This window comes from Misgurnus anguillicaudatus, chromosome 23, assembly GCF_027580225.2.
Source record: "Misgurnus anguillicaudatus chromosome 23, ASM2758022v2, whole genome shotgun sequence".
Taxonomy (NCBI): Eukaryota; Metazoa; Chordata; class Actinopteri; order Cypriniformes; family Cobitidae; genus Misgurnus; species Misgurnus anguillicaudatus.
The window spans coordinates 38648031-38665502 of NC_073359.2; the positions used below are offsets into that span (position 1 = coordinate 38648031).

The 17472-nt window shown below is 38.3% G+C and overlaps 1 protein-coding gene across 4 annotated transcripts in view; it reads left to right on the top strand.

The window, feature by feature from the left end:
- The first annotated feature begins 692 nt into the window (after window positions 1-692).
- Window positions 693-17472, top strand: part of intu (inturned planar cell polarity protein) — a 54881-nt gene continuing 38101 nt past the window's right edge. The window contains exons 1-3 of one of the 4 annotated variants that reach the window (XM_055195034.2): window positions 693-1059; window positions 6383-6948; window positions 10681-10766. In XM_055195034.2, coding sequence (XP_055051009.1) covers window positions 968-1059; window positions 6383-6948; window positions 10681-10766 — 744 coding nt within the window. In that variant the 5' untranslated portion in view covers window positions 693-967. Of the gene's footprint in view, window positions 1060-1366; window positions 1658-6382; window positions 6949-10680; window positions 10767-17472 lie in introns of those variants that run through there. The other 3 variants (XM_055195029.2, XM_055195037.2, XM_055195020.2) reach the window with 3 other exon arrangements.

The following is a 17472-nucleotide window of genomic DNA, read 5'->3' on the forward strand; positions in this document are numbered from 1 at the left end:
CTAAAGGTCGCATTTGTAGGATGTATATGTCATCAAGACGGTTTATTTCAGAATATTAACAATTATAAAGTTGACTATTATTCTTAGTTAATCGTAAATCGTAGTAACATGCTTATGACTTGCGAATGTAATGCTCAGTTAACCTAAATAAATAAATAAACCACACTTGATGACGTATGCAGCCTGCATATGCAGCCTCCGGATTGAAAAACGACAATTGAGCATCCTCAGATTTTTGCCGTGAACTGTAAAAATACGTTTAAAAACGTAAAAGTACATTTATATAATTTTTACTAAACTGTAAAATCATGTCTGATTTTGGTGTAGTGTATTTAATATTCTAAATTTTAAGCAAAAACGTTAAATGCTTACAGTTGCTTACTTACACAACATTTTGTATTATTGATGTGTTATTTTCTCGTAAATTTCTTTGCACACATATACATAATACATAAAGTGCTTGGTAGACAGTGTAAAATTATAATCAATACATAAAATGATATAAGTTTTGATGGTGAACATTTTGAACAGGTAACAACATGACAACATGGGTTTGTGTACGCTAGTCGGCTCTCTCTCTCTCTCTCTCTCTCTCTCTCTCTCTCTCTCTCTCTCTCTCTCTCTCTCTCTCTCTCTCTCTCTCTCTCTCTCTCTCACACACACACACACATGCTCAACTTGCTTTTAGAACCTTCATAGCAGCATCGAGCCCAACACTCTGTCGTTGTCTGGAGAAACACTCAATAACGCATTCTTCATTTCAAAGGCAAAATGAAACTGCATTAGATATCGTCTGGTACCTACTGTAACTTGACTTTTCTTACTTGAATCTTGTGGATATATACCAACTACATCGAGTATAATGCACCGTGTCAATGCTTGTAATCGTTCGCGTCTTGTTTACTAATGTATTGATAATTTATAAATAACGACGGAGCAGCTTCATCAGAAGTATGAAGTATAAATAATGTTTAATACTTACTCGAGTGAGGGACATTTTCAGTCTTTTTCTAAGAACCTGGAGGATTTTGATTCTATACGGAGTGTACTTCTTTACAGGTTGGTATGTGATTTGAACTTGTTTGTTTGCAATGCTAAGTAGCCAGAGAGGATTAGGGATTTGAAGCCTGCTTGCAGTTGTGCTCATTTTTTTCACATTTGAAAAAGTGATCAAACTTAAAGTTCACAACCTTTTTCTTATTATAAAATCTTAATTTTTAGTACTGTATAATGACTACATTTTGACTAGAAGTAGCATTCAATGATTCTGAGGTGGCGCAGGTGAGTTGTTTTCACTCTTTCCATGCGGTTCGGGGAAAGCTTCCCAGTTGTTATAGCAACGATTCCATTGTACCAATCACAATTTTAGAAGTGCCTCACGTGTCCTTTAGAAAAGCCCCGTATGCAGGCAAGATGGCAAAAATATATCGCCGCTCCAAAGAAATTTACAATTGAAACGGCTTCAGATGGCTACAGAGACTGCTTAGTGAGTCGAAAATACGCGAATGGCTTCTGGACATTTTAGGCAAGACGTCGAGACACACATTAAACCCGACTTATGTAAAAGTGACGAGGATAAAGGAGGAGACGACGACAGCGAAACTGACTCTAGTACATCAAGTTACAGTCACTCAGGCTCAGGTTACTCCAACTCCGAGTAAGAAATGCCAACAAATGAACATGTTTAATAGCTGTTTCTAGTCATGCTAGTTTCTTTAATTGCATATAGTTATCTATAATAAGCCAAATGTAGAAAGAGAGGTTCTTGTTTGTTCTCTGTCCTCTCCATTTTTTTTAGGGCATTTCTGTTTTCAGTTTGAAAACTCAGCCATCATATGCTACTCGCCATCTTTATTGACGTTATAGACGTGGTTGTCAAGTGCTAACCACCAAAGTAACGTGGCTTAATTTAGAAAGGGAAAACATAATGGCTGGCAAAATATTTTAATCCTATTTTTAAGGAAATTATTCTGTTTAAAGGTTTAAAATGTGTGGCTTTCCCTACAGCACTGGTAGTGTAGTGTTTAGTTTCTATTTTATGTTGTGGAGCTTAAATTTTGTCTGTGGGAATCACTAAAAGTTCAAAGTTTCACGATTGCTACGTCAGAAATATCATAATTTAGTAATGCATAATAGGTAAAAAATAAGGGTGCGACGCGAGTATTCCCAAATTCATACTCGCATACTATCAGTAAGTAATAGTCAAAATTACATTTACGTCCCATCTCTGTCAGTGCACTCAATTGTCAATACTTTACCATAAAAAACAGTACATGATTTTAGGGCATAGTATAAGTAAGTTAACGTTAAATGAGGGATGCTGACATAGTATTAAAAAAGAAATAGGCAAACAATACTCAGATGACCATTGCTGCATCCGAAACGTTATGTAGCTACATACTATATGGTAGGTGAAAAGCAGTATGCAACCCAGACAGCAGACGACTCTGGGCCGGATCTGTGCCGAAGTCAACAGCTCTGGCACTGATCCGGTGCGGATCCGGCCCAGAGTGGTCTGCTGTCTGGGAAGGCGAGTAGTATGTCAGAATACATAGTATTCCAAAAACAGTATGCGAAAAGTACCTGGATGACCTACTACTTCCGGCTAGGTTTTGCAGCATGCATACGATGGATACTTCACTATATCATGATGCCCCGGGAGCAGAGTTATGCAAGGAAGAAGAAGAGGTGAACGCAGCGATGCGCTATTTTCCGATGGTATGACATGACGTGATGACGACGTATGTCACATGACGTATCAACATGGCGGATGTAGTACGCCGGAATCACGTCCATACAACCAGGATTCATACTATACAGTACCTACTGTTTTAATGGTCAGTAAGTAGGTACTTCATCTCAATCGGTAGGTATTGTACAGTATGCGGTCTCGGACACAGCCCTAGGCTGTTTCTCAATATGCATTCTTCAGCGATCTTGCGTCCTTGTGTTCTTGCTCTATGGCTGTTTTTCAATTCCAAGAACGCAAAGAATGGACTTGCGTTCTCGTGGGGATCGGTCTTGCCAGGCAACCTCTAGTGATGGGAGAGACAAAGCTTTTCGAAGCTTCGAATCAATTGAACCAATTGCTTCGAAAATTGATTCAGTTTTTCGAAGCAGTTCGAAACCAACACACGCTGGCGACCCCTGATGGTCAAAATAGTGAAAAAGCAGATGTGTCCAAACATTTTACACTTTTTTTTACAAAATAATAGCAAGATTTTTATTAAAATATGTTTAAGAAATTATTTAACTTAATTAAGACATAGTTAAAAGTGTATTATGTGTTTTTAGTTTTATTTAGGGCAAACAAATGATTAAAACTAACTACCCTTTTAATTATGCACATTTTTGTCATTAAATCTGTCTATAAACAAAAAGTAGACAAAATGGCAAAATGTTATTAGTCAGAAGGATAAATGTTTTATGAACTTTTATAATAAAACTGACCCGAGTTCACCGAAACACATTAAACACTGGTCATGTGATCAACTCCCCCTAGTGGTGAACCATCGGATTTTCGAAACGTTTCGAAACAGTTATGACGTAATGAAGCCTCGTTTGCTAAAATCACGTGACTTGGGCCAGTTTGAAACAAGCTCCGAACCACTGATTCGAAACAAAAGATTCGTAAATGTTTCGAAGCCTCATGAAGCAGTGCTTCGAAAATGACCATCACTAGCAACCTCGGAAGAACAAACTCAGCACGGCACGAGGACACAGAATGCACTTGTGAGAATTGAGATGTTTGCGATCTTCCTGTTGGTCACCTGACCTCCACCATTGTTTTGCCGCAATGACTTCTGGGGCTTAACGCGATTTCAGTGCGCAAGTCTGCACTCGATGCATCCTCAATATCAAGAACACATCTAGGTATTTTTATGCGTTCTCTGTACTTGCATTCTTGAGAATTGGAATTGAACTTCGTCGGTTAATGGTGACGTAGAACGAGAACACGAAAACGCAAGATCGCTGAAGAACGCATATTGAGAAACAGCCTACATCATCATTAACTGTCGAAGTTCAATTCTCAAGAACACAAGTACAGAGGACACATGAAAATAACCGAATGTGTTCTTGATATCGGGGGTGCATTGAGTGCAGACTTGTGCGCTGATGTCTGGGGAGGTCAGGTGGCCAGCGGGGGGATCTCGCACACGTCTCGGTTCTCGCGGGTGCATTCTGTGTTCTCCCGGCCTTCTGAGTTCGTTCTTCCGAGGACGCCTGGCAAGACCAGTCTTCATGAGAACGCAAGTCCGTTCTTTGCATTCTTGGAATTTAGAAACAGCTCTACTTTGGTCATTTAATAGACACTTTACTATTCTGTGATGCATGCAAGCTGAGCTGCCAGATTAAAAAAAGTAAATGGAAATCTATTAACCAGGTGGCACTTTAAGTGATTAGGTACTAAGAAATGTTTTCTTTATGATGTAATTGTTCTTGTTAAACAATCTGTATATAAGTTATGGTCATGGTTGTTCTGATTATGTCAAAGGTTAAAGGACATACACGTCACATGACAATAAAAACATACTGCACCCACACATACTATTATAGAACGTACTGTTTTAATGATAAAGCAGTAGGTACTTAATCTAATTCAGTACTGCTGTCACAGTATGTGTTTTGGAAGCAGCTGTCATTTTTTTACTCTCTATTTTACAAATCAGCACATGGTACATCAAGAAACTTCACACAAGGATAGTCATGCCCTGTGACTTGCTGCTATACTTTATCTAACAGTTATAGACAGACGTGTAAATGAACCACTCCCACAAGGATAGAAATGATAGAGATGAGATTTTAATCATTATATTTACAAGAAATGTAAACAAGTAGAACAACATTTACATATATGGCATAGTGGAAAATGTTTAGGACAGTCACTCTGCAATATTTCCTAAATGTCGATAAACCAATTGTGAAATGACAGCGTTTCCATTAACCGATGTTATGCAACAAAGGGCATAACTTTTTTAAAGCAACACTAAAGACTTTTTGCTCTTTGCTCCCCCTACAGGTTAGAAGCGTAATTGTTCATTACCACTGTCATAAATACTGCAGCATAGCTGGCTCTGATTGGATTGTAGGTCTGCCGTAAAGCAAGTTTTTGTAGTTTCCACTCGAACTACAGGACCACTACCCGACGATTGGAAACGTCTTTAGTGCGGTTTTGGCCGGTAGAGGGCTGCAAAGCGAATGTGAAAGTGCCATTCACCCTGTTTTGAGTGGATGAACCACTGAAACTTTTTTGGAAACGTTATTTTAAGGTAAAAAAAAACTTTTTGGTGTTGCTTTAAGTCATTCAAAAATCGATACGCAATTGATAGTTTTCGTCACACACTTCAGAGAAAACCCCAGTGGCGGGCAAGAGAGCGCTTTTTACCATTGTCTGCAGAAGTGATATCTTTAGTTTAGCCCATATACTGAATAGAAATGCACTAACCTACAGGGAGATAATCCTGTGATATGCTTCTATAGAATGCCATCAGATAGGAAAGTCTAGAAAAGAGGAATTTGTGAATTTAGTGTCATAAAAGAGCCCAATGTAAACTGCTACTTTCTTGCCCGGCATCCAACATGGTGGGAAACTTAAGGTTGTCAAAAATGTGAAACATGTCCACATTAAAGAGCAACTATTGTCCGATTCACGTTTTTAAATATCCTTTGGTGTGTATTAGTAGTACGTTAACGATATGCAAAAGGTACATACCCTAAAGTAAACGATGACGCAAGTTATTGTCTTAAACGTAAATCTCTTTTCATGGACTACAACAAACACACAGATTGTAGTCAACAGTTTTCTTCCTGGAATCGGTGATGTAGACAAGACCAACATGATCATAATTCCTCCTGTTTAGGACACAAAGCCTTTAAGTTAACTCCTGTTAGCAAGCGAATCTTTCAAACATGGTAAAGAGCGTCATGTTTCCGGCTGCTTCAGAGGTATTCAGGGCAATCACAACATAGAGATAAGCTGGCCAATCAGGGACACAGCACCTTTCATATTTGTGCGTTTCAGGAAGAGAGTGAAATCTGGAGCTACAAAAATGTACAGTATGTGGAAAATAATGGGTTTTTAACCATAAACCAGAAGAACGCATTGTATTATACAAAACACACAAAATAACATTGTTTTAGCAATTAAATAGGTGCTCTTTAAGCTACACCTCCAGAAATTACATCCACATACACTAGTTGATTACCAAAAAAAGTTTAGAAAGTGATGTTAATTCTGAAAATTCTTTAATATTTTGTTATTGAATGCAAGTAATAAGACAATTAGACAGTTTTAAATGTGACTTGTTCAGCTACTTTTGGGGAAACTGTAATCTTGCTGCTTGTATTACTTTTCTAATGCACTCTCTGTTTTGTGACATAGTGACCTAGAGCCAGAATGGCTGGATGATGTCCAAAAGAATGGTGAACTATTTTATCTTGAGCTAAGTGAGGGAGAGGAAGAAGCATTATTGTCCCAGGTGACCGCCAGTCAGTCCGCTCCAACCAATCATGTACGTTTCAGTGAAAAAGAGGCAGAGATTATCACAGACAGTTGCAAGAAGCAAGCAGACTCCAGCAATAAATCCGAAGCAAAGCTCAAGAGATTTGCCAAGATACTTAGACGGAGGCGATCATCTCAAAGAAAAGCTACAAATGGGAAAGAGGGAGGGGCTTCCCAACGCCCCACCTCCATCCTCAAGAATCAAGCAGGACAGAGGCCTGGGGTCATGGTACATCAGCAGCGTCTAAAGGATGTGTGTGTGTATCTGAACCCTAAACGGCTCTGCAGCACTTTGCTTCCATATCCAGAGAGAGGGGGATTGTTAGAGGCATTGCTGGGTGTGGTGCACCGGCCAGGTGGAAATGCAGGAAAGAGGGGGGAAAAACTTACTATCCATGCCTTTGTGCCCCACAGTCCCGCCAGCAAGTGTGCTGATATTCTTATTGGTAAGTGCGACAGAGTAAATGTGTTAAGAGTTTATTTGTTAGTGTGTGTTGAACAGGGATGAAATTTAGAAGCCACCAAACACTTCCATGTTTTCCCAATTTAAAGACTGTTACACGAGTAAGTGTTGGCACAAAATAAAACACGGCAATTTTTTAAGCGGATAAAAATGAGAACTACATTATGGCGGAAGAACACTTAGTTTGCAGCATTTTGACCTCGGCAGGCAGTAACAGCTAGCCTGGGTGCCAGCCGATCTTAGCCCCGCCCACCACAATTTGAAAAAAACGGGGAAGATCGGTCTGGGGATTCACCGTTGAGGAGCTACTATGCGAATACCAAAACCGGCCGACGAATCAAATTGTGAGGGCGGGCTTTATACGATGATGGACAGATGATCAACAGTAACTTATCAACCACGTGACCAAAGAGCGCGTTTACAATGAAATGGCTGCCGCTGGTGAATTCAGATTTGTGGATTCTGACATTGAGTCTGTTCTAAAAGATATCGACAGAGCATTGATTTAAAAAGAGGAACAGAGAAACGCGATCAAGGCATTTGTTTATGTTTTTGCCGTCCTTCCTATGGAGGACAAAGTTAAAGAAGCAACTGAAATGGGTATCATGGCGATGCAACTCGGCGTGCACGACGAGATGGATATAATTAGCGGTCGTTGCCAGCTTCTTTTCGGAAGCCTGGAATCGTGACTGCTGAATAAGTGGAGGGACATGCTAGGCTCCGATATTTTTCAAGCCAACGTAATGGGTAGCTGTCGTCGTGGATGAAGTTCACCTAACGTACAAATGGTAAGAGATAGTCTTACTGTATGACTTAGTAAATACTTAATGTTGTGATATAAATGAAATGTTGTAAACATAGTAGGTGTTGATGTACCTTCGCTAACTCAGACTTAGTATAATTACAATGATGTTAGTACCATTGTAGCGAAATTACTAGCAGTTCGGTCAGGCTGCTAAAGACGCCATTTCAACATCACACACTCCGTTGCTCTGATTGGTCGTATGTCTATCCAATTGAGTGCAGAGGCATTTTTCGGTTGAGACATGCCTCATAATTTTAGCACAATGGAGCGGTACCAGACTCAAATTCTGACTAGAATTGAGTATGACAACGTCAGGCTAAGTAACAGCATCAATCCTGACTACTCCCTCCCAACTTCCGTCAATATAACTGCGCCTGAGGTCAAAGTGCTGCAAACAAACTCAGTGTTCTTTCGCCATTCAATATAGTTCTCTTTTTATCCGCTTAAAAAATCACCACGTTTTATGTTGTGCCACCATACTTACTCATGTAACAGTTGGGGGTCGGGTTGGGGCGGGTAAAGAAATTGTAACTTTAATGCGGGGCGGGTCATTAAAAACAAAATTAAAAAACTGATATGTTGTGTCTAATTCCCTGTAGCATATATATTAAATATTTGGGAATATATATTTTTACATTTTATTACGTTCTTTGTTAAGATTAAATCACGTAGGCCTATGTGGCAACGTAACTTCCGCAACGTAACTTGCGCAACGTAACTTGATATTCCCAAACCTTTGGCGTCATGTCACGGAAGCGCCAAGTAGCGCTCGCTGCCAGCCACAACAACGAAACAAACGGAAAATTAAAAGATGAAAGACGATCTGCAGGAGAAATTAAGGTAGGGAATTTGTGAATAGATAATACAAATGCTGCTTTTTTGTGTGGTGATCTACTTTTAAAATGATAAAGACGACAAGTTCTACCTGCTAAAAACACTTTAAATGCATGGACTATACTGCATATATCTCTACATGGGATTTAGGGCTGTCACCATTACTCTATTTTCTTGAGGAGTTAAAAAAATCCTGGAGCACATGTCGAGTATTGTTTAAAATAGCGGAGATTTAGTGAAACAAACTAGAAAGAAAATTACAATAGTATCAGAAGCATATATCAGCACAACGCTGCCTCTCTCTCTCTCCTCGTTCGCTTGCTCGCTCTCTCGCGCACATGCACGCGCACACACACTGGGCGCGTGCATCAGCTCATGCATGAAGGCAAGAATGCGATGCGATTGCATCCTTGTAAATTTCGGAAGTTTACACGACTGAGCTGCAGCGGGCAGGCATAAGATTGATAAAAACACATATGAGAAGAAAGGCACAGCAACTCAAAAAGACTTACGTGTTTCACAATTACTCATAATGCCAATTTTCTCGTGGAGGCATGGAGCAGCATGAGAATACACAGTTAACTTATGTGCGATCTATCGGCATTGGCTTTGCGATTGACCTATTGGACACCCCTGGTTTATCATTATCCTATCTCTATATTAATATGACCATGCTGGTTTCTATGGCTCATTCGTGTAGGTTGTTGCCAGTTTACAGGGCGATGTAATCTAATGGCTGTTTGTTTCCAAGCACTTTTAGGCTGAAATAAAGCCTCTTTTTATTTACATTACAAATGCCTAGTATGTCTATTTTAATGGGCGTGGGGCGGTGCGGGTTGTAAAAATAGATACAGTGTTGCGGGGCGGGTTGGGGCGGGCCAAATATTTCATAAAAGCGGGACTCGCGGGTTGGAAAAAACGCCGACCCGCGCATCACTAGTAACAGTCTTTAAATAGGGAAAACATGGAAGTGCTTAGTGGCTTCTTAATTTATCCCTGTTTGGATCCTAAGTAATAAATAGGGCTAGGCTAAATGCTAACACATTCACAATGCGCTGTACAAAGATTAAGTGCACTCATTGAAAAAGATAGATATGTATTCATTCATCTAAGTTGAGGTAAGAACATAGTAAAATATTAAAAAATAGTGTTTTCTTTTAACTAGAAGGCTGCACTTCTTTCCCCAAAGACCATATTATTATTTGCACTGTCCTTTATGTTTGGTAATAGCAGTGCTTAATCCTGTTATATCCAATATCTTTGCTATTACATTCTACTGATTTGAACATTCCACACCATTTGGCTTATGGACATAATGATTTCAAATCGACCTAAAGAAAATTGTATTAATTTTCAAAATCTTTAGTTTGGATGAATTTTGATTAACACTTAAAAAGTGAATAGACCACCTTGCATTTGCATTTCTACAACACTTTATTATCATTATCATATACTGTCCATGAGTTTTGGACAGACAGACACTACGTATATTCTGTACAGGAAATTTAAAAAGTTACTGTAACTATTGAGGGTTGGTGTTGTGCCAGTTCTTTCTACCAATTTTACAGCACATTTACAAATAAAATCTGGATGAGAAGTTGCAAAATAGCTGCATTTTATTAACAGTTGAATTTTTTTGTGTCAATGTACTGAAGTGAAATTCTAGGGAAACCCACAGTTGCTCTCTCTCCCAAACAGACCAAAGAAATTCCAAGTGAATTACACTACACTGAAAATCATTCGCCATCAGCTTTTTACGGCTGTTTCTTGAACGCTCTGCCATACAAAAGCAATTAGACTGCTTAAATATCTGAAATACGTAACTTAAGGGTTTTTGCAGCATGCAAAGATAAGACTGTGCAAGTCTAGCAAAGATAAATAAGGATGATCTTTGATGTGGAGGTGTTTCTTATTTACAATTTAATATTTATATTACATTTATATACATCTTATTTATTTATATACAATGTATTTAGTTTTTTACTATGTATTTGCTCTTGAATCCATTTTTTTTTTACTTTACTCCTGTAAGAAAGTGTTGATTGTTGATGAGAATTTCTTTTATGTTATATGTAGGTGATGTTCTGGTTGCTGTAGATGATGTGGATGTTACCTCAGAAAACATTGAGAGAGTTCTGTCTTGTATACCTGGCCCCACACAGGTAAGTGTGTGTTTTTGTTTATGTGTAGCCATATACAACCTAGTTAAATTCATTGTTTTCAGTTATTATTACTGTAATTTTACAAAATGAAAAAAAAAACATGCGTAACAGACAAAGGTCGAGTTTCACAGAAAAGGTCTAAATTAAGCCACAATAAGGCCTTAGTTAAATTAGGACATTTAAGTAGCTTTTATAAGTGTGACTTAGAAAAACATTACTGATGTGCATCTTGAGACAAAACAATGGCACTGATATATTTAAAGCGCCAATCCATAACTTTGGCCTTTCTATGATCATTTCTGTTTGAATATAAAATTTGCGGATGTGACATCACAAATAAACTTTAAAGGGCCATTCACACTTTAACAATTACTATAATGTTAACTATAATGTTATGTCCACATCACCGGACGATAACTTTGTTAATTCGCTCACGTGTACTTGCGCAAATGACTTAAATTCAATAGCATTAATTATTACTGCATATTTCCAATTAATTACATGTCACTTAATGTGTTTGTATGCTGTTCTTATTGCAGTTACACAACTGGTATAACCAGCAGATGTCCTCAACATGCTTAGTTTTTAAAACTATAATTTTTAATATTATAGTTATCATTATCACGGCCCTTAAGTCTGTGTGAAACAGTGAAGTTTATATATATACAGTATTGTTCAAAATACTAGCAGTACAATGTGACTAACCAGAATAATCAAGGTTTTTAGTATATTTTTTATTGCTACCAGTACCAGTTACCAGTAGTTTCAGTAGATTCTCAGAAAACAAACAAGACCCGGCATTCATGGTGTGCACGCTCTTGGGGCTGTGCAATTGGGCAATTGGTTGAAAGGGGTGTGTTCAAAAAAAATAGCAGTGTCTACCTTTGACTGTACAAACTCAAAACTATTTTGTACAAACATTTTTTTTTTCTGGGATTTAGCAATCCTGTGAATCACTAAACTAATATTTAGTTGTATGACCACAGTTTTTTAAAACTGCTTGACATCTGTGTGGCATGGAGTCAACCAACTTGTGGCATGGAGTCAACCAACTTGTGGCACCTCTCAGCTGTTATTCCACTCCATGATTCTTTGAATTCCACAATTCATTCACATTTCTTGGTTTTGCTTCAGAAACAGCATTTTTGATATCACCCCACAAGTTCTCAATTGGATTAAGGTCTGGAGATTGGGCTGGCCACTCCATAACATTAATTTTGTTGGTTTGGAACCAAGACTTTGCCCGTTTACTAGTGTGTTTTGGGTCATTGTCTTGTTGAAACAACCATTTCAAGGGCATGTCCTCTTCAGCATAGGGCAACATGACCTCTTCAAGTATTTTAACATATGCAAACTGATCCATGATCCCTGGTATGCGATAAATAGGCCCAACACCATAGTAGGAGAAACATGCCCATATCATGATGCTTGCACCTCCATGCCTCACTGTCTTCACTGTGTACTGTGGCTTGAATTCAGAGTTTGGTGGTCGTCTCACAAACTGCCTGTGGCCCTTGGACCCAAAAAGAAAAATTTTACTCTCATCAGTCCACAAAATGTTCCTCCATTTCTCTTTAGGCCAGTTGATGTGTTCTTTGGCAAATTGTAACCTCTTCTGCACATGCCTTTTTTTAACAGAGGGACTTGAAAATAGATTAGCTTCACACAGACGTCTTCTAACTGTCACAGTACTTACAGGTAACTCCAGACTGTCTTTGATCATCCTGGAGGTGATCATTGGCTGAGCCTTTGCCATTCTGGTTATTCTTCTATCCATTTTGATGGTTGTCTTCCGTTTTCTTCCACGTCTCTCTGGTTTTGCTCTCCATTTTAAGGCATTGGAGATCATTTTAGCTGAACAGCCTATCATTTTTTGCACCTCTTTATAGGTTTTCCCCTCTCCAATCAACTTTTTAATCAAAGTACGCTGTTCTTCTGAACACTGTCTTGAACGACCCATTTTCCTCAGCTTTCAAATGCATGTTCAACAAGTGTTGGCTTCATCCTTAAATAGGGGCCACCTGATTCACACCTGTTTCTTCACAAAATTGATGACCTCAGTGATTGAATGCCACACTGCTATTTTTTTTAACACACCCCTTTCAACTAATTCAACTAATTGCCCAATTGCACAGCCTTAAGAGCGTGCATATCATGAATGCTGGGTCTCATTTGTTTTCTGAGAATCTACTGAACCTACTGGTAACTTGTTTGCCACGTAGCAATAAAAAAATATACTAAAAACCTTGATTATTCTGGTTAGTCACATTGTACTGCTATTATTTTGAACAAATTTTTGAACTCAATCATGCTTTTTATACTATCAGTGAAACTAAGACAAAAATATACAATAATTGAAACAAATAATACATTGATGTATATAAATACTTTATGATTTAAAGGTGCCGTAGAATGTAAAACTGTATTTACCTAGACATGAACAGTGTTTCCGACAGGATTTTGAGATACTGTGGCTTTGATGACGTCACACGCTGATTAGCATATATGTGACATCATTGCGTCGTGTTTTACTCTTTGATCCGTCACATTATATTGCATTTTAACACAACTGAATGCTATTTAGGGGTCAAGCCCAGAATGGGCGAAGACCCCTATTGTATCCGTTAGTTTTCTTTTTATTATTATATATTATTCCTCCGCCATTGCGGTCTATGGCAGCCCATAGAACTGTACGTAGGAAAGTTATGAAATTTGGCACACTGACAGAGGACAGTCCAAATAATATCCACAGCAAATTTGGAGTCTCTATCTCAAACCCGCTAGCGCCACCAACAATCCAAATTCTTGCTTCCTTTGATTCCTTGGCTCAAGACGATTCGTATGGACCCTATGACGTCATTTTTCGTCATGAAAAATTTTCTGCCATTTTGAATTATTCGTAAAACCTACTTTTGCGAACTCGTCCTAGAGCTTTTGTCCGATTGCCACGAAAATCGGTATGCAGCATCTAGAGACACTCAAGGCATAAAGTTATTAAAAGAATTTTGATAAACCAATCTGTTGTTGTATAGCGCATCAACAAATTTTAAGTAGAGCACAAAAAAACAGGTTTTAGTCTGTATCTTCGGCAATCTTATGCCTATTGACACGACACTTGGTAGTTGTGATGCCAGTCAGGAACTGAGTGTGCATGCACCGTTTCGTCGCAGTGCCACCTAGTGGTCGACTTATGCTTTACATGCCTATAACTTTGGCTATGATTGACGTATTTTCACGGGCCTTGTTTCCTTGATGTCCTGAATAGTTGCCGAGTCCAACGATACCAAACATGCCAGGTTTCGCCTTATGGTTAGCCCTGCGCAGCAAAACGCACGAAAATCTCCGCAAGCGTAATTCGGATCGACTCGAAAACACCATAGGAAGAACATTACATTACCTTCTGAACAAAAAGTTCTATTGGCGTTATATAAAAATCAGAAATGGCCTAAAATTGCAAAAAAAAAAACGAAAAATTACCATTAAATTTTGTGTTTTTAGACATAAATGGTTATAACTTCGCAACGAAAAGAGAATTTTTCACCAGATTTGATACGCTGATGTACGACCACAGTCTGAGGTTACAGAAAGAAATTGTATGCTTGTACCACTAGTTGTCCTTATAATTGAACAAAATCTTTGAAATCAAGCAACCCTATGGTCATACAACTATTTCTTCACTAAACTAAAGTGTATAGTCATAAAACTAACTAGATGAAACACAATCATGACCTGAGGTTGCATGCACAATTTTGTCTGTGCGCCACCTAGTGGTTTTGAGAGAGAAATATGGTATTTTTGCCTAAAACTACTGCAACAGTACATCTAAAACCTTGAGTCATCATGGATTATTCCTTTCATGGCTTGTATAATAATGGAGTATAATAATTGGTGGTTGCCAATTCACTCCCTAGCAACCAATGAGAATACCTTATCAACCGTTTTTGCAAGAGTTATATCTCTGCATCAGAACATCGTAGAGACTTGGGGGTGGGCTCTTTTGACTCATTAACATCACTGTAACATTTTGAGAGCTTTGTCACTGCAAGCACCACTTACTTTTCCTTCAGTGTTCTAGTTATCATGATTATGCTAGTTGAGAAGAGAGGGAGAGATTTCATTAAATGAGAACACAGCTTTTTTTGTTAACTTTTATATTATGTTGTCTGAAATCAAGAGATTTTTCTAGGTTCTTTAAACTGCTCATCCGAAGTCAACTTTACTTTCTTCTGTGCCCTTTTTGGCTTGACCCCGGTAATTGCTGCTTGCAGCTATTTATTTTACATAGTTTCTGTTCTGTTGTCTATAAAATAGTGACTAAACAGGACCCAGTAACAACCCACAACCCAGTAACTCTTTGTTTAATCCAATCAGCTCTTTCTTTAAGTTTAACTGCTGCTAAAAACGCAACATCGTCAGAAAAAATCATCATAGATTTACATTGAGGCTGTACTGATGTTGCTCTTCTCATCAGTGTTGTTGTGTTATGAGAGCTTTTTTATTTTAAATACTAGTGGTAGTTTTATTGTATATCCAATAACTTGAGCTATTTGACTGTAAATAATGATTAATTTGAGACAAAAATATGAATAAATATTTGTTAAAGGGATAGTTCACCCAAAATAAAAATTCTTTCATCATTTACTCACCCCCATGTTGTTCTAAACCAGCATAAGTCACTTTATTCTGCTAAATACAAAAGTAGAAATTATGGTATTAAAAGATTGTGATTTCGAATCGCCCAAACAATCTTAATCCAGCATTTCTACAGTTCAGATAATTATATTTTCAGGGAGGAAAGACGCAGTCTCGTCAATTCTCACGACAACACATAATCACTAACAGCGCTCGTGATGACGTCTTGACGTCACATTTATTATTGCGCAGCCAGATGTGCTCGTGCTCGAATTCGCTCCACCGGTACAGCAGATGCTTTCGCCAAGAAGTTAGACAGAAATAAACAGAAACTAAAGCGAATGAGTGCGGCAGAGCAATGCACAGGTGCGTCTGACAAGAACCCTGACATTGTTTTAGTACCAAAAAGAGGATCTTATTCCGAATCTTATCCCTTTCGAAATGGTTTTTAGCACAGGGGAAACATTGGCTGCGTCCAAATAACCACACTTGCTGTCTTTACACTTGACCACTTGACTACTTACATGACGTTTTCCTGTATTAAGTGTTCAACTGATGGGACACACTTAACAAGTGTAAAACTGTCAATCCATGTAGTGGCAGCAGGCTACTTAAAGGCAGGATAGGCAGGAATTATCTAAAAAAAAACTTTTTTACAAATATGTTTAAACTGTCTTTATATATCAATACATAAGTAAAATGTAAGTACTCTAAAAAGGGAATATAAAAATCGAGGGTCTGTAGACCCCTCACCACTGCCCCAAACACAGCTCATTTTTCCATTCACTCCACCCCCTCCCTTCTGGGTTTCTTCTAAAGCCACACCCCCAAACACATGAACGCGCGACACCGACAGCTTTGCTGGGAGAAGGATTTACCTCAGACGAGCGGAGAGGAAGGAGCCCGGTGCATGTAACAACATCATGTCACAATCACATGTAATAATACACCTAAACTTTATCACTATGAATATAAACAGATAGGATGGCTTTTAGTACTCACTATTAAGCCAGTGTTTTGCATGGAAGAGTTTCCGTGATGAAAGCATTGTTGACTCTGATGAGGACTACATTCCGGAGACAATACCGCTACCGCATCATCGACTCGAGGAAAAGCCACGTGATATTTACTCTCTTTTGATTGCTTCGTTTATTCCTTTTTTTGCCTTGTTTGCCTTCGCTGACTGGATATGCAATTACTTTTGCTCTTCCTAGAGTGTCTTGTGCACGTTCAAATCAATCAAGTGTTCGCATGTGTGGGCAGATCCCATAGCAACGGGTGGTGCCATGGTTGGTCGCGAGAGAGAGTGATATTCGCGCAAGCTAATCATTTGTTTCGTCCCGAATGGAAATAATTAGCTGTGTCTAAAACAGTCGTGAGAGGTCCACAGACACTCGAGTCCCACACTCTCCTTCTCAGAGTACTTACATTTTAATTATGTATTTGTATATAAAGACAGTTTAAACAAATTTGTAAAAAAGTTTTTTAGATAATTCCTGCCTACCCTGCCTTTAAAATAAAAATATTTTTAAGTTGTTCTTTAAATAAAATAAAAACACAATCATTCTACAATTAACATTAACTGAATTTAAAGATGAATTTAAAGATTATCTACACTTATCTGAAACTTTCAGGAGCAGAATTTTTTTGCCCCTCTAAAAACTAATGTTAACCTTATGTTCAGGGCTTGTAAGTCTTTAAAATAAAAAAGTTCTTGAGAATCGCGAGAGAATCGTGAATTTAAGCAAAAGAATCGGGATTCTCATTCATATACAGAATTGTGCAGCTCTACTAATAAAATATGACACAAAAAGTGTTCTGTCTTTAAAGTCCTTTTTTTCAGGCTTAATCTAAAAAACTTTTGGCTCCATCTTAGGGTTTCATGCATTTGCATATTGGTTTCATGCATTTGCATATTGGTATCTCTCCCATTTGTCGTATGATGCCTCAAATCATGTGGCTTGTTAAAGTAAGTTGTGCTGGTGTTTTTCTAAGCAATCTCATTTAAGATTCTTAGCTGGTGGGTGATATGCAAGGGCAAAAATAATACCTTAGACTTGCTTTGAAGAAAGGA